The 22,137-nt window shown below is 41.8% G+C and overlaps 1 protein-coding gene across 2 annotated transcripts in view; it reads right to left on the reverse strand.

The window, feature by feature from the left end:
- The window catches only part of PSTPIP2 (proline-serine-threonine phosphatase interacting protein 2), a 102,717-nt gene that overhangs the window by 23,437 nt on the left and 57,143 nt on the right, over positions 1-22,137 (reverse strand). For both annotated transcript variants that reach the window (XR_014808274.1, XM_084965068.1), the window contains exons 3-5: positions 20,480-20,557; positions 8,616-8,650; positions 6,295-6,401 (exon numbers count right to left, since the gene is read on the reverse strand). Coding sequence is in view for 1 of the 2 variants with exons in the window: in XM_084965068.1 (XP_084821194.1) it covers positions 6,295-6,401; positions 8,616-8,650; positions 20,480-20,557 (220 nt within the window). In the remaining variant the exon portion in view is untranslated. The remainder of the gene's footprint in view (positions 1-6,294; positions 6,402-8,615; positions 8,651-20,479; positions 20,558-22,137) is intronic.

The following is a 22,137-nucleotide window of genomic DNA, read 5'->3' on the forward strand; positions in this document are numbered from 1 at the left end:
ACTGCAGCATAGAAAGGCTGAACAATTTTCCTAAGGTCTTACACCTTTGAACCTCACCAGCCACCAGTGCGAATCACTGATCACTTTAGAATAGTTGCATCATTAAATCTGTAATCAAGGAACTTGGGTTTCAAAAAGGGATTCTAAAACATTTGTTAAAGCACCATTTATATTTTAAAAGGGGTCTTTATTCTGTAAGCCTATGCTGACACAGTCAAGTTAGGGACTCAGAAACATTCATTTCTGTGACATCCACCAACAGCACCCCCTTTACCAGCAAGGAGCCCAGGCAGTATGAAGCAAAGAAATGCTTGTGGAACAACTGAAAGAAGCTGTTCCCCTACTCTTTACCCATCTAATTCAGGGAAGGGAAGCTACTCTGTTGAGTTCACTTGGGAGCAATTTCTTTGCCACAGCTGTAACATCAATATGTTACATTTGCCTAATAACACATTTATCAATATAATGGAGCTAGTAATAAAAAAATCTCTCAAACATAACAGTAGCTCCTTTTATCAAGCTTTATGATGTGCTAAGCAACTTTCATGCATCATAACAACTCTGAGTACTCATCCCCCTTTTCTTGACAGTAAACTGAGATGCATTAATCTACCTAAGGTACTACTCTCAGCAAGGAGCAGAATTGGGATTTGGGCACAGCCTGACTCCTGCTCTTGTTCCCAATCATTATTCAAAACTACCATTATCCTTAGGACAGCTCTATATACCAAATGGGCATATGAAGGGCCAACAGATGCAATAATTCAAATTGATCCATGGCACTGCTCTTGTACAAAATGACGGAATGCAAAATGACATGGAAAATGATATTCAAATGTTTCTCTTTCTTCTGGAAAACTAAGGGGTTTTTTTGTTGTTGTTGTTGTTGTTGTTGTTGTTGTTTTAAGGGCTGCCCCCATGGCATATGGAGGTTCTCAGGCTACAGGTCAAAACATAGATCTGTATCTGCTAGCCTATGCCACAACCACAGAAACATAGAATCCAAGCTACACCTGCAACCTACACCACAGTTCACAGCAACACCGGATCCTTAATCCACTGAGCAGGGCCAGGAATTGAACCCACGTCCTCATGGATACCAGTCAGATTCATTTTGGCTGAGCCACAGTGGGAACTCCTGGAAAACTAAGGTTTTGTCTGTTACCACAGCATGCAAAAATGAATGGATTTTCAAGATTTCTGGATGGAAGGTTTGGGATGATCTCATTTCAAATAAGAGCTTTGTGGAATACACGAAATTCCCTTGGGGGAGCCAACAGGACCCTCAGAGAACTAAGCAGTCATCTTCTAGCCCAGCTGAAATTGAGGGACCAGGAGGTAACAGTGGAGACTTCAAGGATGCAGGGAACAGACAGGGCTCCAACATGACCTCAGCTGAAAAGACTCACAGATAGATCCCTGCCGTAGACTGGGAGGTGTGTGGCTCCCAGGAGGCCTAGGTGCCTCTGCCAGGAGGGGCAGGGTTTATTCATAATGGTTCCAGATTTTCCAAGCTCCATGGAGCAGGTCAATTAGCAGTGTTGGTCTATCCATCATCTTTTCTAGTCCAAATATACACACTGCCTTCCTTCTGGTTAAGGAGCTTCTATTATTTTATGGTTTGTGGTCCAAGCCAGGCCTCCTTATCCCAAGTTCTATACAACATCTTCTTCAAGCACCTCTCAAGTGGATACAAAGTTCTACCTCACATCCTTCTCTCTGCCTTCAAGGATTCCTGGCATTTGTATGTGGGCAGGATCTTAGAAAGCAGCAGTTCAAATCTAACCTGACAGGTGTGGTCCTCAGGGCCCACAAGGTGACATTGCCCAAGGCCACTCAGTGACACCCAGTCCAGCTCTGTCTGCTATACCACTTTAATTTGTCTCCTCATGTCCATCCTCACTTATGGGGTGACCTACTCATGGTGGCCCCAGAAAATCACGACTTCCCTCTCAAGACTCCTTTAGGAAGTTTTTGTTCTAGGATTCATTCTTTCTGCTTAGACCAACTCCAGTAGAAATACAATTATGTTTTCTATTTTTTTTTTTTTTCCTTTTTAGCCACCCCATGGCAGGGATCAGATCCAAGCCACAGCTGTGACCTAAGCTGCAGCTGCAGCAACGCTGGATCCTTAACCCACCACACTAGGCTGGGGATCAAACCTGCATCCCAGCGCTCCCAAGATGCCACCAATCCCATTTTGCCACAGTGGGAACACCTATGATTATGTTTTCGTATCAATGACACAAAGTACCATAAAAACACCATCATTTCTGCTATAAAGTGGGAAGAAGAAAGAAGAAAAGGGGGAAAGGAAAGGGAATATATAATTGACTTAAGTGACCTCCAGAAAATTACTGACAGAGTTGCTGAGTGGCCTGTTCGTCTGTCTACCCACAATCAGACTGTACCCTGAAAACTGGAAGCCACAATGTGTGTAACCAAGGAGGTTTTGTTTTTCAGAGACTGCCGTTGACAAAGAAAGAACATTCTGCTGTGATCATCCCAATCTTAGCTGAGAAAGTGAAGCATAATGTTGGCACCAAAGGGGAGAGTGACAGACCAAGCGTCTTTGGAAGTGTCTTGGAAGGAACCTCAGCACCCAAAATGGCAAGACTGGGAGTTCCTGTTGTGGCTCAGCGGAAACGAACCCAATTAGTATCCATGAGGACTCAGGTTCGATCCCTGGCCTCGCTCAGTGGGTTAAGGATGCGGCATTGCCGTGAGCTGTGGTGTAGATCACAGATGCGGCCCCGATCCCACGTTGCTGTTACTGTGGCTGTGTGCAGGCTGGTAGCTGCAGTTCCAATTCAACCCCTGGTCTGGGAGCTTATAGATAAGTGGGTAAGTAAAAAAATAAATCTGCAAGACTCCTAAGAGTGAGAGGCTCCAAGATCCTTCTCTGCCTGCCAACCTCCAGGGGCAGGGCCTCCTCCCTCTCTGCCCTCACCTATATGCCTTTCACTCTGCTGCCCTTAACTTCAAGGTCAATGCCTCCAGGAGGCCTCCCCAGGCCCTCAGATTATGTTAGGTGTTCCCCTTGCATGTTCAGCTGGCACCTTCACTTCCCTACATTTTAAGGCACCTCACACTCTGGTATGATGTGACATCAGTCCCTGTGGCATTCTCTATGCTCAGAGGGGGAGGGACGGCCACAGCCACACTGTTCACCATACTCGGGAAGCATCCCTTGTATAAGCGAGTCCACTATAAACTTCTACTAGCCATTCCATCCCCACCTCCCCCAGCCCAGTTTGCTGAAAGAAACCAACTGATAGATTTCCTTGATAAGTGGAAATGGCTTAATTTCTAAGAAGTGAAAGACCCAGGCGTGCAGGGTTTGACCAGTGAAAATGAGAAGTTATCATTTTCTCTCAAAGTTTGATTTTAAAAAAAGTATCTAAATACAGAAGTGGTACAACCCAGAGTTCACAGTAATTACAAATTTATTAATAAACTTTGGATTTCATGAAGAAGCTCAGAAGGTATTTTCCTGCTGTCAAGAGCACACAGAATATAAGGAACTTGAATGACAGAGGAGGAATGAGCCCAGGCTATCCTCTATTGCTTAAGAGAGCTCAGAACCGTTCTTCCTGCTATAAGAACTTCATCTTTGTAACTTGCTAGGAAGGGAAGTTTCAGAAGCCTTGCAAAATTAGCAAAACTCTCCTTGAAATAACTAGGGCAACCGAGGGCACTTGAAAATGTGGGGAAATGACCCTCTCCTCCTCTTAGTGGAAATCATGTGTGCATTTTGCTTCTGAAAAAATTGTAAATCCAGAAGTGGGCAGGGCTGGCAATGTGAGCCGAAAAGAATCTACCCATCCAATGGATGGGTGTAATATACATATTCTTTCTTTCTTTCTTTCTTTCTTTCTTTCTTTCTTTCTTTCTTTCTTTCTTTCTTTCTTTCTTTCTTCCTTTCTTCTTAATGGCCACGCCCGCAGCATATGGAAGTTCCAGAGCCAGGGGTTGAATCCAAGCCCCAGCTGTAACATATGCTGCAGCTGCAGCTGCAGCTGCAGCTGCAGCAATGCCGGATCCTTTAATGTACTGCGTCGGGCAGGGAATCAAACCTATGCCTTTGCAGTGATCCAAGCCACGGCAGCTGGATTCTTAACCCACTGTGCCACAGTAGGAACTCCTATACATATTATTTCTGCTCTGAAAAATTCTTTGGGCCAAATGCTCCTCCAAACCTGATACATGAAGCTTGAGTTTGTGTGAAAACATTTGACATGGTGTTCCTTAAATATTAGCTTCTACCCTTCCTTCCTAGAAGAGGCACAGCTATAGGAACAGCTCATGAAATGACAATACATGTAAGGCAGTCAGGCTCTTAAGATGCTGCCACCCATTCCAAATGGCAAGTGGCCACCAAGGTAGGCTGGAGTTAGACTCTGACTTAAAACATAGGCAAAGTTGCTGAGACTGATGTACTGGTAGAGTCAGTTGTTTACTGGATACAGACACTTGCAGACAGTGACTTCCAGACAGTTAAGAGCCAGGGTGAGGAAAGATCTCCAAAAAGTCCATGTAGAGCTGACCTGGGTAGAAATGTTTGAATATCAAGTAGGAGAGAGCTTATTCCACACGAGAAGTTGGTTCCAACCTTGGAAGCCATATATTTTTAAAAAAAAGAAGTTCTGGAGTTCCTGTTGCGGTTCAGCAGTAACAAACCCAACTAGTATCCATGAGGACTCAGGTTCGATCCCTGGCCTTGCTCAGTGAGTTAAGGATCTGCTGTTGCTGTGAGCTGTGGTGTAGGTCACAGATGTGGCTTGGATCCTCTGCTGCTGTGACTGTGGCGTAGGTCAGCAGCTGCAGCTCCAGTTTGACCGCTAGCCTAGGAACTTCCATATGCTGCAGGTGCAGCTCTAAAAACCAGGGGAAGAAAAAAAAAGAAAAGAAGTTCTAGAAGAGCCCTACCTCGCTGCCAGGGCAGCCTGAATATACAAGTCTTCAAGGAACAAAAGAGAAGGGAGTCAGAACAGTGGCTGGTCTAGCCTAAGGAGCACTTTAATATAAATCTGGACTTCTTTTCTTGATCTTTATAACTTCCCAAATGTTTTCCAGTTTTATTAACTCCTTCTCATCCCCATCTCCTTCCATTTAACTGGCCAGAGTAAATCCCATCCATGAAGAAGAGCTTGTGCACATGTGCTTTGAATCCAAAAAGACTTTAATTACCCTGGGCCTCAGTTTCCCTATTTGTAAAACAAGGCAGATGAACCACATTACAGTCTCCAGGGAGAATGCAAGTCCCCTCTACTTCTCACCCTCCCTTACTGCTTGGTCCAGGAGTGGTCTGGGAGCCCACCACCATGGAAGTGCTAGACCCTAATGAGGATAGAAGGGTTACCCTTTCCAGCCATGGTTTCAACAGTGGCAGCAGAGATGAAAAGAACAGGAAAGCAGGCTGAACCCCTGACTCCTGCAACAAGGATTTGCATAGGAGTTCCCTGGTGGCCTAGTGATTGATGGATCAGTGCTGTCACTGCTATGGCTCAAGTCACTACTGTGGCATGAGTTCAATCCCTGGCCCAAGAACTTCTGTGTGCCATGGTGCAGCCAAAAAAGAAAAGAAAAGAAAAGAAAAAAGAGAAGAAAAGAAAAGGAAAGGACTGGCCTAATAGATAAACAACATGGTTCTACTGTATAGCACAGGGTACAATATTCAGTATCTTAATAATAACCTATAATTGAAAAGAATATGGGAGTTCCTGTCTTGGCACAGGGGAAATGAATCTGACTAGGAAACATGAGGTTGCGGATTTGATCCCTGGCCTCTCTCAGTGGGTTAAGGATCCAGCATTGCCGTGAGCTGTGATGTAGGTCACAGATGAGGCTTAGATCTGGCATTGCTATGGCTGTGCTGTAAGCTGGCAGCTGCAGCTCCGATTCGACCCCTAGCCTGAGAACCTCCATATGACCTAGGTGCAGCCCTAAAAAGACAAAAGATTAAAAAAAATAAAATAAAAATAAAAGAATGTGCAAAGTAACACACACACATATATATGAATCACTTTGCTAGACACAAGAAATTAACACAACATTGTAAATCAGCTATACTTCAATTTAAAAAATAAATAAAAAGAACTAGACTAGCATGTAATTGGGCACAAAGGCATAACTGTCTAGACTCAGGGCCCACATGGTTCCCAGTAAATAATCTCGCAGGTTAAAAGAAGAGCATGGTCATTTGTAGATGGGAGCTGAGCCAAGGAGTTTACTTAATAAAACCCTGGCATTTTCTGCTGGAAGAAAGGCAACATCCTAATATGCAAACCCAACCTTTTTCCGTTGTAACTTTTGCTTTTCCCTGAATTCTTCCATCTTCCTGGCCTCTTCTCTTAGAGTCTGTGCGAGCTGAATGTGACTTTGGGCCACATTGTCTACTTCTGCAAAAAGAATTAAAAAGGAAACAAGATCTATACAATTCAAATATACAAGACTATACAAAAATTAAATATACCAAATACTGAAGCAAGTGGTAAAGTTAACCTACCTCATTTGGTCACTAGCATTTATTGAGCCCCTTTATGTGACCAGCATTGTCCTGGCCAAGACCAAGTTGGCAAACCTTTAGCTTAGCTTCCTACCACTAACTGCTACTAACCTAGTGTATGCCCAGGGCCGGGGAGAAGTTCATGGAGCTTGCATGACAGGACACATTACTAAACACACCACAATCTCAAATTCGATCCTGTGTCTCATTAGATGATTCTAAGGTTCTTTCCATTTCTAACATCTCATGAGCCTGTAAGAAATTTACCCTAGGAGTTCCCATCGTGATGCAGTGGAAGCGAATCCAACTAGGAACCATGAGATTTCGGGTTCCACCCCTGCCCTTGCTCAGTGGCTTAAGGATCTGGCATTGCCATGAGCTGTGGTGTAGGTCTCAGACGCAGCTCAGATCTGGCCTTGCTGTGGCTGTGGTGTAGGCCAGCAGCTGTAGCTCCGATTAGACCCCTAGCCTGGGAACCTCCATATGCCTAGAGGGCAGCCCTGAAAAGAAAAAAGAAAAAATTTTTATCTCTGAATAGAAAGCTTATTGGTATTTTTCCTCTTATTTTTTAAGATCTCTGCAATGATCATGGCTTACTTTTCTACTAGAAAAACTGAAATTTTTATTGTTCTTTTTCTAAGAAAACAAATAAGGATGATGTTATAGCTAGAAAGACTGAGTGAGCTGACCTAAGAAAAAATTTCCAACTTGTGTTTGTCAAAATAACTTTGAATAATGTTATAAGACACATGAGAAACTAGAAAAAAAATATTTGCAATTTATGTAACCAAGAGCAAATAGCTGTATTAAAAGAGCTTTCAGAAATCAAAAGAAATGCATATTTAGTATTTTAAAATTGGTTACAGAACATGAAATTTTTTTAAATTGTCTAAATTGCCAGTAAACATTTGAAAAAGTGTTCAACCTTAAAACGATTGAAAAAAACCAAAACTTTAAAACACAGAAATGGGAGTTGCCGTCACAGCTCAGAGGCTAACGAACCCGACTAGCATCCATGAGGACATGGGTACGATCCCTGGCCTCACTCAGTGGGTTAAGGATCTGGTGTTGCCATGAGCTGTGGTGTAGGTCTCAGACACAGGTCAGATCCCGCACTGCTGTGGCTCTGGCGTAAGCCAGCAGCTACAGCTCCAATTGGACCCCTAGCCTGGGAACCTCCATCTGCCACCAGTGCAGCCCTTAAAAAAAAAAAAAAAAAGACACTTTAAATAAATCCCAGAAATGTATCACATTTTACCTTTCAGTTTGGCAAAATTTTTAAAGTGCAAAAATTCTTGGTACTTTCAAGTGTGGGGAAAAAGTACTGCTGGTGGGGAAGAAATCAGTACAACCTTTCCAGAAGAAATGTGGCATTTAGTAGAATAAACCAAATTGAGGCAGATCAGTAAGAACTGAAACAGAACGATGTCCAGAACCATTCAACTAGCTACAGAAACACTTCAAGCACATACTGTGCCACATAAAGTCCTTAGCTTGGAAGCACCAAGAACAGAATGGCTTAAAGGCACCAGCTTGGAGAACACTGGAACTGGACAGGACCCCTTGAAGACCAATGCCAGGGCCTCTCCCTGGATTTCCAGTCTGAGAAGCACTGCCCCAAGTAAGTCAAATGCTCATGATGATGTGCAAATGGGAATGGTTCTCCAGCCCATTTCAATTCTGCAAAGCTAGCCTTCACCTTAGGAGCTGCTCTCATTTTTTTTTTTTTCATCCATTATGAGATTGCTGTTCAATTTTTTTTTTTTTTTTTTTTTTTTGGTCTTTTTAGGGCTGCATCCACAGCATATGGAGGCTTCCAGGCCAGGGGTCAAATCAGAGCTATAGCTGCCAGCCTACACCACAGCCACAGCGACGCCAGATCTGAGCCGAGTCTGCAACCTACATCACAGCTCACAGCAACACCAGGTCCTTAAGCCACTGAGCAAAGGCAGGGATCAAACCCACAACCTCATGGTTCCTAGTTGGATTCGTTTCTGCTGCACCATGACACGAACTCCAAGATTGCTGTTCGAATTAATGACAGACGCACACACACACACAGAGAGCTTGCCAAGGACAATAAATATATTTTTAAAGAATCACTTACGTTGCTTGAAGACTTCAAGGGCCCGCTTCAGGGTGCTAAAAAACAAGCACATATATAATTTCAGTTCTGGAAATTGTCTATACAATCTTGGTATAATTCGATCCTATTTCTCATGAGACGATTCCAAGGTTCTTTCCATCTCTAAATCTCATGCTTCTCTCTACCCACATCTTCTCTCTCCCAGAGCCTATGGTCTAATCTTTGCCCATGAGCCTGAGAAGACAGCAAAAGATCGGGCGTCTTCAGTTTCCTCTTTTTTTTTTTTTTTTTTTGTCTTTTTGCCTTTTTTCTAGGGGCTGCTCCTTCGGTATATGGAGGTTCCCAGGCTAGGGGTCTAATCAGAGCTGTAGCTGCCGGCCTATACCACAGCCACAGCAACTCCATATCCGAGCCACATCTCTGACCTACACCACAGCTCATGGCAACATCATCGTCAACCCACTGAGCAAGGCCAGAGATCGAACCCGCAACCTCATGGCTCCTAGTTGGATTCGTTAACCACTGCGCCACGACGGGAATTCCTCAGTGTCCTCTTTGTTACTCTCTCAGTCCAAGCACAAGAATCATAAATGTTTCCCTGTCCACCTGGGTGGAGCCAGATACCCAAATTCTTTGTGTTTCATTTCCCCCAATGATAATATAGGAGTTGCGGTCCCTTTCTCATTAGAATACTAGTCATTTTTTAAAGAATGGTAATTAGAAATATGGATACAAGCAAATAAAGGGAGGATTCAAACTCTGGCTCCTGGTCACCTCCTTTTTCATCCATTCATCAATCATCACATACTTATTGCACATAAAGTATTGGCCAGGCACTGTGTCACATATTGATGATTTGGTGGTGCAAGACAGACTGGAGAGTCTTTTTTATTCATTTATTTATTTATTTATTTATTTATTTATTTATTTATTTTTGGTCTTTTGTCTTTTGAGGGATGCACCCGCAGCATATGGAGGTTACCAGGCCAGGGGGCGAATCAGAGCTGTAGCCACCAGCCTATGCCATAGACTCAGCAATGCCAGATCCAAGCCTCTTCTGTATCCTACACCACAGTTCACAGCAATTCTGGATCCTTAACCCACTGAGAAAGGCCAGGAATCAAACCGGCAACCTAATGGTTCCTAGTCGGATTCATTTCCACTGCGCTACAATGGGAACTCCCAGATTGGAGAGTCTTAGTGGAGGAGGTAGACATTAAACACACTGATTTAGCATCTATCACTGAAGAACAAACTACCACAAGTTTGACAGCTTTAAACATGACACATTCCTTTTCTCACAGTTTCTGTGGAGAAGATCCTTTCTCAATCTCACCCATCCTCTCTCTCATAACTCATGGCTCCTCCTTCCTTATAGCTCCCCCTTGCCCGTGGTTTTCATTCTCCTCAACCCTACTCATCCTTAAGTAAGCCTCCTTCTGAGGTGAAGTGGCCCTGGGGATTTTTTTGTGCATCACCACCTTCATGGAAGCAGATCTCACTGGGCTCACTCCTGTCACTCAAGAAGCAATGAGATGTAGTGAAATCATGATCCCCCAGCCCCTGGTCACAATAGCGCAGGATCATGGGTCATATTCTGTGTAAATAAAGGATGTGACAAGTTCTGCTATTGCGCAAACTAAAAACCCTTGCATCTTCCAGCTGGCCCCTTCTTTTATATTGCATTTTGCCCACTCCTTTCTTTTTTATCCCCAAGCGAAAGGTTCTTATGGTTCCCTGCCTTTTCCCACATAAACATTCCCAATTATTACAAGCACATCAAGCAGAAAAACTTTCCTGCAAATTCTCCATTCACTTTACCCATCTTAATGATACCATTTTTCAAGGAACGCAAGGTGCTACGAAAGTGTCCATATCCAAACAAATGCATGAGTGATGCAGAAGGATGAATGAGCACCCGGAGAGCAGGCTCACAACTGGACTTAGCAGGAAAGGAGGTCGGGCCACAGATATGACTGAAGGGCCTTCCTACAGAGAGCTGAGGAGCTGGAAAGTGACTTAGAGATCGTCTGTTCAGGGTCTAAATTTTTTCTCCCACCCTAAGTGGCTGGGCGACCAAGAGCAGCCCAGGAATTCCCATTGTGGCCCAGCCAGCTAAGGACCAGACATAGTCTCTGTGAGGATACAGGTTCAATTCCTGGCCTTTCTTAGCGGCCAAGGATCTGGTGTTGCTACAAGCTGCAGTGTAGTTTGCAGATGCAGCTCAGATCCGGTGTAGCTGTGGCCGTGGCAGCTGTAGCTCTGATTTGACCCCTTGCCTGGGAACTCCCATATGCCACTGGTGGGGCTGCAAAGAAAGAAAAAAAAAAAAAGCAGCTTCCAACTCCCTTTAGTTTGTCATGAGCTTTGCTGTTCTGAGATATCACTGCATTGCTGTTTCCCCTGTTCAGAACATGATGCCAATCTGAGGATCGATTTTGAACTTTGGGGACAGTGTTCTTGCAATGTCCATGCCCTCTTCTCTCTGGTGTTCTCCTTAACTGTGGAAAAAGAAAATGTTCTACCAGCACTTTAACTTTAAAACCTAAAGGGCCCATCAGAAGCCCAAGTCTCTGACTGAGCAGTTGATGAGGTGCAAAAATCCGACCTAGTCCCTGGAAAGGTAAAGTTGTGCACTGTCACCTAAGGCACCTTCCCAAAGATCATCCTGGAGATAACAAAAACAGAAGTACCTATATGGCCTTTCACTTCAATTTTGGAAACACAGTCCCCAGGTCTGAGCTCCTGGGATCTTCCTCTCTGAGGTAAACTCTTAGAAGGAAAACTGGAGTTCCCATTGAGGTGCAGCAGAAACGAATCCAACTCAAAGGCAGAGATCAGGACCAGCTCAATAACCTAGTCGTGTTTAACAAAGCAATATATGACACTCTATAAGGAAATTCCCTACCATATGCTTATAATCCCAGCTGTCATGTCTGAGGGACTGAAGATTCATGGGTCCCTGGCCAGGGAGCCCTCAAGAGCTCCTTAGCTGGGGTTATAAGCATATAATAGGGAATCTCCTTACAGAGTCCAGGTCATTAAACTGGTTTGAAAACACCACCCCAACTGCCAGTAAAGATGAATAAACAGGCCCCACCATGTACATTTTGAAAAATAAAACTTTATTCAGTAAAAAAATCAATTTGGATCCAATTCATTCTACTAAATATAATTTCCAAGATGTACAATGTGAGAGAACATGGCATTTTCTATCACATCAACTAAAATTTTCTTGATATCTTCCAAGATGGCTTATTCTTTTACAAATAAACAAGTTTTTGGATCAACTACCTTGCAATACTCCTTGAAATTATTTAAACGCTCCCTGAATGACAGTCAAACTTACCAAAGACTAGGGATTCTGACCTTTGAACAGGGCAATGTTTTACATATTCAAAAAGTGAAACTAAATAGAGCAGGAAAGGAAAACAATTCTTCAAATTTAAAACAAAGAAGTAAACTATATAAGGCAAAACACTCTCTGACATCAACATCATGAATATTTTCTCAGGTCAGTCTCCCAAAGCAATAGAAATAAGAGCAAAAATAAACCCATGGGACCTAATCAAACTGAAAAGCTTTTGCACAGCAAAGGAAACCAAAAAGGAACCAAAAAGACAACTTACAGAATGGGAAAAAAATAGTTTCAAATGATGCAACCGACAAGGGCTTAATCTCTAGAATATATAAGCAACTTATACAACTCAACAGCAAAAAAGCCAATCAATCAATGGAAAAATAGGCAAAAGACCTGAATAGACTCTTCTCCAAGGAAGATATGCAGACGGCCAGCAAACACATGAAAAAATGCTCAACATCGTTGATTATAAGAGAAATGCAAATCAAAACTACCATGAGATACCACTTCACACCAGTCAGAATGGCCATCATTAATAAGTCCACAAATAACAAGTGCTGGAGGGGCTGTGGAGAAAAGGGAACCCTCCTGCACTGCTGGTGGGAATGTAAACGGGTACAGCCACTATGGAGCACAGTTTGGAGATACCTTAGAAATCTATACATAGAACTTCCATATGACCCCACAATCCCACTCTTGGGCATATATCCAGGCAAAACTCTACTTAAAAGAGACACATGCACCCGCATGTTCATCGCAGCACTATTCACAATTGCCAAGACATGGAAACAACCCAAATGTCCATCGACAGATGATTGGATTCGGAAGAAGTGGTATATATACACAATGGAATACTACTCAGCCATAAAAAGAATGACATAATGCCATTTGCAGTAACATGGATGGAACTAGAGACTCTCATACTGAGTGAAATGAGTCAGAAAGACAAGACAAATACCATATGATATCACTTATAACTGGAATCTAATATCCAGCACAAATGAACATCTCCACAGAAAAGAAAATCATGGACTTGGAGAATAGACCTGTGGCTGCCTGACGGGAGAGGGAGGGAATGGGAGGGATCGGGAGCTTGGGTTTATCAGATACAACTTAGAATTGATTTACAAAGAGATCCTGCTGAGTAGCATTGAGAACTATGTCTAGATACTCATATTGCAACAGAACAAAGGGTGGGGGAAAAAATGTATACATGTAAGAATAACTTAATCCCCATGCTGTACAGTGGGAAACAAAAAAAAGGAAGTAAACTATATATGAAACTGTTTGCATAATCGCACAGAGAATATTAGTTTTCTGTGGTTTTTTATTTTGTTTTGTTTTAGTTTTGGTTTTTAGGTCCGTACTTGCAGCATATGGAAGTTCCCAGGCTAGTGGTTGAATCAGTGCTGCAGTTGCCAGGCTATGCAGCAGCCACAGCAATGCCAGATCCAAGCTATATCTTCAAACTTCACCACAGCTCATGGCAATGCCAGATCCTAAACCCACCAAGTGAGGCCAGGGATCAAACCTGCATCCTCATGGATACTAGTTGGGTTTGTTAGCATTGAACCACAATGGGAACTCCCAGAGAATATGAGTATTTTAAGTGACCTTACAACACAGTATTCTTAGTGGGGTAAAAGAGCGTGAGAAACAACAAAAGGAAATGCAAGAAAATGTTAAGTTTTATTCAGAAGTTTTATTGTCCATAGCACTACTAATATCATTATTTTGAAACATTTTAATATATACTGTCATATAAAGCAAATAACTATGTTAATATTGTCAGGAACCAAGATTTTTTTTAGTACAAGAGGAAATAGGTATAAAACGAAAGAAGTTAAGTGAACTATAAAATTAAATTAGAATTGGAAATAGCAATATGAACTCATGCTTTTAAAAGCTGTCCCCTGAAAGGGCCGAGAAATAGTGACTTCTCTGTGACAATGACCAACACTAGAACTCAGAGTTTCATCTCTAAATATGGTTAAAATCTGGAGAAATACTTTGAGGAATAGAGACTCCAGGTTTAAACTCACAAAAAGATTACATTAAGAAAATATGACAGTAGAGATGGGATTAAAATGGCAGAGTAGGAGTTCCCGTCGTGGCGCAGTGGTTAACGAATCCGACTAAGAACCATGAGGTTCGGATTCGATCCCTGGCCTTGCTCAGTGTGGGTTAAGGATCCGGCGTTGCCGTGAGCTGTGGTGTAGGTTGCAGACGCGGCTCGGATCCCGCGTTGTTGTGGCTCTGGCGTAGGCTGGCGGCTACAGCTCTGATTCGACCCCTAGCCTGGGAACCTCCATATGCCGCGGGAGCGGCCCAAAGAAATAGCAAAAAGACCAAAAAAAAAAAAAATGGCAGAGTAGAGGACTGCAGCTCTCCTTTTCTCATAAAAGCAATAAAATTACAACCAATTGCTGAACAACCATCAACAAAATAGATTGCAAACTATAAAAAAAGATATCCTACTCCGGAAGACAAAGAGAGGCCACAGCAAGATGGTAGGAGGGACAATTATGCAATATAAACAGCTCCATACCCACCAGTAGGGCTGCCCACAGACTGGAAAGTAACTATATCGCAGAGGCTCATCCATGGGAATGAAAGTTCTGAGCCCCAGGTCAGGTTTACATGCCTAAGGATCTGGAATTGGGAGGAGGTGCCCCCAGAGCATTTGGCATTGAGGGTCAGCGGGACTTGTACACAGGAGCTCCACAGGACTGAGGGGAAGCCTATGGGATGCAGCAAAAGCAGTTATAAGAAAGAAATTTACAGCAATACAAGCCTGCCTCAGGAAACAAGAAAAAGCTCAAATAAATAACCTAACTTGACACCTAAAGAAACTAAAGAGAGAAGAACAGGCAAAACCCAAAGTTACCAGAAGGAAAGAAATCATAAAGATCAGAACAGAAATAAATGAAATAGAAATGAAGAAAACCGGAGTTTCCGTCGTGGCGCAGTGGTTAACGAATCTGACTAGGAACCATGAGGTTGCGGATTCGGTCCCTGGCCTTGCTCAGTGGGTTAGTGATCCGGCATTGCCGTGAGCTGTGGTGTAGGTTGCAGACAAGGCTCAGATCCCGCGTTGCTGTGGCTCTGGCGTAGGCCGGTGGCTGCAGCTCCGATTCAGCCCCTAACCTGGGAACCTCCATATGCCGCGGGAGCAGCCCAAGAAATAGCAAAAAAAGACAAAAAAAAAAAAAAAAGAAAGAAAGAAAGAAAGAAATGAAGAAAACCATAGAAAAGATCAATGAAACTAAAAGCTGGTTATTTGAAAAGATAGCAAATTTGATAAACCCTTAGCCATACTCATGAAGAAAAAAAAGAGAGAGGACTCAAGTCAATAAAATTAGAAATGAAAAAGGAGGAGTTACAATGTACATCACAAAAATACAAAAGATTATAAGAGACTACTGCAAGCAACTATATGCAAATAAAATGGACAACCTAGAATAAATGCACAAATTCTTAGAAAAGTACAATCTTCCAAGACTAAACCAAGATGAAATAGAAAAGATGAGCAGACCACTCACAAGGACTGAAATTGAAACTGATTTTTTTTTTTTTTTTTTGTCTTTTTGCCTTTTCTAGGGCCGCACCCGCAGCATATGGAGGTTCCCAGGTTAGGGGTCGAATCAGAGCTGTAGCCGCCAGCCTACGCCAGAGCCACAGCAACGCGGGATCTAAGCCACATCTGCAACCTACACCACAGCTCATGGCAACACTGGATCCTTAACCCACTGAGCAAGGCCAGGGATCAAATCAGCAACCTCGTGGTTCCTAGTCGGATTCGTTAACCACTGAGCCATGACGGGATCTCCTGAAACTGATTTAAAAACTTCCAACAAACAAAAGTCCAGGACCATATGGTTTTGCAGGCAAATTCTATCAAAAATTTAGAGAAGAGTTAACACCTATCCTTATGAAACTATTCCAAAAAATTGCAGAGGAAGGAACACTCCCAAATTCATTCTATGAGTCCACCATCACCCTGATACCAAAACCAGACAAAGATATCACACAAAAAAGAAAACTACAGGAGTTTCTGCTGTGCCTCAACAGAAATGAATCTGACTAGTATCCATAAGGACACAGGTTTGATTCCTGGCCTCACTCAGTGGTTTAAGGATCTGGCATTGCCGTGAACTGTGGTATAGTTCACATACGCAGCTCAGATCTGGTGTTTCCATGCCTGTGGCATAGGCCAGCAATTACAGCTCCGATTTGACCCCTAGCCTGGGAACCTCCATATGCTGCAGGTGTGGACCCAAAAAGACAAAGAAAATAAAATTAAAATTTTTTAAAAAGTGAATTACAGGCCAATATCTGATGAACATAAATGCAAAAACCTCAACAAAATACTAGCAAACTGAATCCAACAATATATTAAAAGGATCATACACCATGATCAAGTAGGATTTATCCCAGGGATGCAAGGATTTTCAATATCACAGTATTGTACACTACGTTAACAAACTGAAGAATAAAAACCATATGATCCTCTCAATAGATGCAGAAAAAGCTTTTGACAAAAGCCAACACCCATTTCTGATTAAAACCCTCCAGAAAGTGGGTATAGAGGATACCTACTTCAGCATAATAAAGGCCACATATGACAAACCCACAGCAACATCATTCTCAATGGCGAAAAGCTGACAGAATTCCCGCTAAGATCACAAACAAGACAAGGATGTCTGCTCTCACCACTACTACTCAACATAGTTTTGGAAGTCCGAGCCATAACAATCAGAGAAGAAAAAGAAATAAAAGGAATCCAAATCGGAAAGGGAGAAGTAAAACTATCACTGTGTTTGTAGATGACATGATACTACACCTAGCAAATCCTAAAGACACTACCAGAAAACTGTTGGAGCTCATCAATGAATTTAGCAAAGTTACAGGACATAAAATTGATACACTGAAATCAACTGCATTTCTATACACTAACAACAAAAGATCAGAAAGAGAAATTAGGGGAGTTCCTGTCATGGCTCAGTGGTTAACAAACCTGACTAGGAACCATGAGGTTGCAGGTTTGAACCCTGGCCTTGCTCAGTGGGTTAAGGATCCGGCATTACCGTGAGCTGTGGTGTAGGTTGCAGATGCAGCTCAGATCTTGAGTTGCTGTGGCTGTGGTGTAGGCTGGTAGCTACAGCTCCAATTAGACCCTAGCCTGGAAACCTCCATATGCCATTGGAGTGGCCCTAGAAAAGGCAAAAAGACAAAAAAGAAAGAAAGAAAGAGAAATTAGGGAAACCATCACATCAAAAAGAATAAAATATCTAGGAATAAACCTACCTAAAGAGACAAAAGATCTGTATTCTAAAAACTATGAAACTGATGAAAGAAATTAAAGATGACAGAAACAGAAGGAAAGATATATCATGCTCTTGGATTGGAAGACTCAATTTTGTCAAAATGACTATACTACCCAAGGCAATCTACAGATTCAATGCAATCTCTATCAAATTACCAAGGACATTTTTACAGAACTAGAACAAAATATTTTAAAGTTTGTTTGAAAGCACAAAAGACCCAGAAGAGCCAAAGCCATTCTGAGAAAGAAAAATGGAGCTGAAGGAATCAGGCTCCCTGATTTCAGACTATACTATAAAGCTACAGTCAAAATGGTATGGTACTGGCACAAAAACAGAAATATAGAGCAGTGGAACAGGATAGAAAGCCCAGAATCATACCCATGCACCTATGGTCAACTAATCTATGACAAAGGAGGCAAGAATATACAATGGAGAGTCCCTTCAATAAGCGCTGCTGGGAAAACTGGACAGCTACATGTAAAAAAATGAAATTAGAACACTCCTTAACACCACACACAAAAATAAACTCAAAATGGATTAAAGACCTAAATATAAGACCAGATACTATAAAACTCTTAGAGGAAAACATAGGCCAAACACTCTCTGACATAAACCACAGCAGTATCTTCTCAAATTCACCCCCAAAATAATTAAACTTAAAAGGTTTTATACAGCAAAGAAAACTATATGCAAAACAAAACAAAACAAAAAACAACCCACAGAATGGGAGAATGAAGTGATTGACAAGGGATTAATCTCCAAAATATATAAAAACCTCCTGCAGCTCAATACCAAAAAAACCAAGCAAATAAACAACCCCATCGAAAAATGGGCAGAAGATCTAAACAGACAATTCTCCAAAGAAAACATACAGATGGCCAAAAGCATATGAAAAGATGTTCAACTTCACTAATTATTAGAGAAATGCAAATCATGAGGCACCACCTTACACCAGCTAGAATGGCCATCATCAAAAAGTTTACAAACAATAAATGTGGGAAAGGGTGTGGAGAAAAGGGAACCCTCTTACTGTTGGTGGGAATGTAAATTGGTGCAACCACTGTGGAAAACAGTACCGAGAGTCCTCAAGAAACTAAAAATAGAATTACCATTTGATCCAGCAATCCCACTATTGGGCATCTATCCAGAGAAAACCGTGACTGGAAAATGTACATGTACCCCAATGTTCACTGCAGCACTATATACAATAGCCAAGACATGGAAGTAACTTAAACATCCATCGACAGGGAGTGGATAAAGAAGATGTGCTACATACACACGATGTATCACTCATCCATAAAAAGGAATGAAATAATGTCATTTGCAGCAAAATGGATGGACCCAGAAATTATCATGCTAAGTGAAGTCAGTCAGACAGTGAGACACAAACATCATATGCTACCACTTATATGTGGAATCGGAAAAAAGGATACAATGAACTTCTTTGCAGAACAGAAACTGACTCATAGACTTTGAGAAACTTATGGTTACTAAAGGAGACAGGATGGGCTGAGGGTTTGGGTTGGAAATGTTGCAAAATTGGGAAACTGGATTGTGATGATGGTTGTACAACTATAAATATAATAAAAAGGAAAGAATATATAACAAGCATGAATAACTGTTAAATCTGAGTTATGGGAGTACAGCCATTCACTATGTTTATCTTTTTACTTCTCGGTATTTTTTAAAATTCTCCATTTAAAACACAAAAAAATATATATACCATAATCAACAAATTTTCCTTATACTAATATCCTATGACTGAGGGCTACCTGTTTTTTAGACTTATGTGACTATTAATATTTTAAATATCTCCAAATGTTTTCCTCCTTCTCAACAATCCAGTACTTTTCTTTGAAGTGTGGGGTGAGAAAGAGAGAAAGTGTGTGTGTGTGTGTGTGTGTGTGTGTGTGTGTGTGTGTGTGTGTGTGTGTTAGAAGCAATAGAAGAGAAGGCAAGTGCAATGTCGTGTCTGTCCCTAGTACTACCTCTGAGGAGACAACAGACCTCAGGGCGTCTCTGCAGATGTCTTCAGCACAGTGTGCAAGTCAGCTAGTAGTAATGATTATGTGGTCTTGTGGTCTGAAGAGATCTACAAAGCTCTGCCTAAACCATTCCCTCCAAGTCTCCCACAATCTGCTATGTTAGAGAAGGGATCTAGAAATTTCCATGTCAGTGGGACTGGATGAATTGTGAGGCCCACTGCAAAATGAAAATGTGGAACCCCTCATTAAGTGTTTCAAATAGTGACAGCAAAGAGCATTAAACCAATTACAAAGCCTATCTATGTGTAAGATCCTGTACGACTGCCCATGAAGCCACCCTGTATATGAGGGCATGTGTTCCTAAAGTAGGCACCACATCTGGTCATCTCTGTATCCTCAGAGTATTCAATGAATGACATAAGAATAAATAATTATGGTACAAAAATCTCATGCCAATGCTGAGAACTATGAATTGGTACAAAGACAGTCTCTCATAGCTGTCACAAACTATGTATGTGTTGTCATGTCTGCCCCTAGTACTACCTCTGAGGAGACACAAACTTCAGGGCATCTCTGCAGATGTGTACATATCAGTGCACGTATGTGTATAAAACAAGGATACCCTCTATTAAATTTCAAGCATAAAATTACATATAATTCTATCTATAAAAAGTATTATAGGAAAGGTCTTCACAAAAAGTCTAGAGGAGTTCTCATTGTGGCGCAGTGGAAATGAATCAGACTAGAATACATGAGGATGCAAATTCAACCCCTGGCCTCACTCAGTGGGTCCGGGATCCAGTGCCACTGTGAGCTGTGGTATAGATCACAGATGCAGCAGAGTTGCTGTGGCTGTGGCATAGCCCTGCAGCTGTAGCTCTGATTCGACCCCCTAGCCTGAGAACTTACATATGCTGCCGGTGCAGCTCTAAATAAAAAAAGTGAAAGGAAGGAAGGAAGGAGGAAAGAAAGAGAAATAAAGAAGAAAGGAAAGAAAAATTTAGAAAATATTAAAGAATGGGTTGTGGTTCATAGTTCATTTTAATTTTCTTTCTATTTTTCTGTATATTTTTCACAACTGTAAATAAGAAAAAAAAATTTTTTTTCACCCAACACACTTTACCCTACTGGCTGGCTCTGTCTGCTGAAGTGATGGGGGCTCCCTGAGGCGTATTAGCCAACCTGAAAATCAGAAAGAAACATGGCACCTACTTGGTCTCAGACTGTCCACATGGCTTCTTCCTAGAGAGGTTGAGTAGATCTTTGCCATATTTCTCTTCAATTGATGCCCTAAGGGGAACAGAAGAGAGGGTTATGAGTCCTTCTCAGGCCTGATTCTTAGTTAAAACACATGGCACTTCCCTTGAAGGCAAAACTGCATCTTTGACAGTAGAAGCTTAGGTATGACACCATTCTCAGAAATGCAAAACTTCTTCTACAGACCCAGGAAGAATTGTAAAAGACCAGTGGCCTTCATCTATAAGGTGTTCTTCTCCAGCAAAAAGCCTCTAGCACATATATTAAGCCAAACAAAAAGCTGGTTGTTTGACCAGCACAGGCTAGTATATTAGAGAATAATTTTCAATGGAGTTTCCTAGAGACCTAGTAGGTTAAGGATCCGGTATTGTCACTGCTGTGGGTCGGGTCATTGCTGTGGTGCAGATTTGATTCCTGGCCTGAGAACCATATTCCACAGCCATGGCCCAAAAAAAAAAAAAAAAAACAACCCACCACAGAATAATTTTCAAGGCCATGATCCAAGGACATATTCATATATAGTTATAATCCATATAAACCTAGATAGATATAAAATATATTTTCGACCACCCCTGTGGCATGCAGAAGTTCCCAGGCCAGGGATCAAATCCATACCATCAGAGTGACCTCAGCCACAGCAGTGATAATACCAGATCCTTAACTGGTAGGCCATCAGGGAGCTCCTACATATTTTTAAATAAAGTAAGAGATATTTCCATCAAATGTTGCACTCCTATGGCCCACCCCTCCCATCTTCTCTTTGAGTGTCCTTTTACCATCCTACAGAGTTCCTCATTCACAGTCAATTCAAATACACAGCTAAATCGTACCAAGGGAGGGGAGTTCAGAACATGAACCCTGAAGTTGGCACATCTCTCAAGAACAACTGCTGCTGCTCAGTGTGACACAGGTCTACCTAAAGCTCAAAATATCCCCCTTTCTTCCCCCCTTTCCTTCTCTCCATGGTCCTTTGTCACCATCTTTACTTTGTGTCCCAACCCGAGCTTTATCTAAACTGTATTATCAGATTATGGGCCTTTAGGCTCATCTACCCACTTTCTTCAGATAAAAAAAAAATGTACACATGCTCCTAGACTGGAAAAATCAATACTGTCAAAATGACTATACTACCGAAGGCAATATACAGATTCAGTGCAATCCCTATCAAATTACCAATGGTATTTTTCACAGAATTAGAACAAAATATTTTAAATTTGTTCGGAAACACAAAAGATCCCAGATAGTCAAAGAAATCCTGAGAAAGAAAATTAGAGCTGAGAAATCAGGCTCCCTGAACTCGGACTATACAACAAAGATAAAGTAATCAAAACAGTATGATAGTGCACAAAAATAGACATATAGATCAATGGAACAGCACAGAAAACCAGAAATAAACCTATTCACATTTGGTCAATTAAGCCATGACAAGTGAGGTAAGAATGTACAATTGAGAAAAGACTGTCTTCAATAAGTAGTGCTGGGAAAACTGGAGAGCTATATGTGAAAGAATCAAGTTAGAGCATTCTATTATACCATACTCAAAAATAAAGTCAAAATGGATTAACAACCTAAACGTAAGGCCAGATACTATAAAACCCCTGGAGGAAAACATA

Source organism: Sus scrofa, chromosome 1, assembly GCF_054392235.1.
Source record: "Sus scrofa isolate SSC_HxYL_T2T_F1_AM1 chromosome 1, Sscrofa_HxYL_maternal_Yorkshire_Landrace_v2.0, whole genome shotgun sequence".
Classification (NCBI taxonomy): Eukaryota; Metazoa; Chordata; class Mammalia; order Artiodactyla; family Suidae; genus Sus; species Sus scrofa.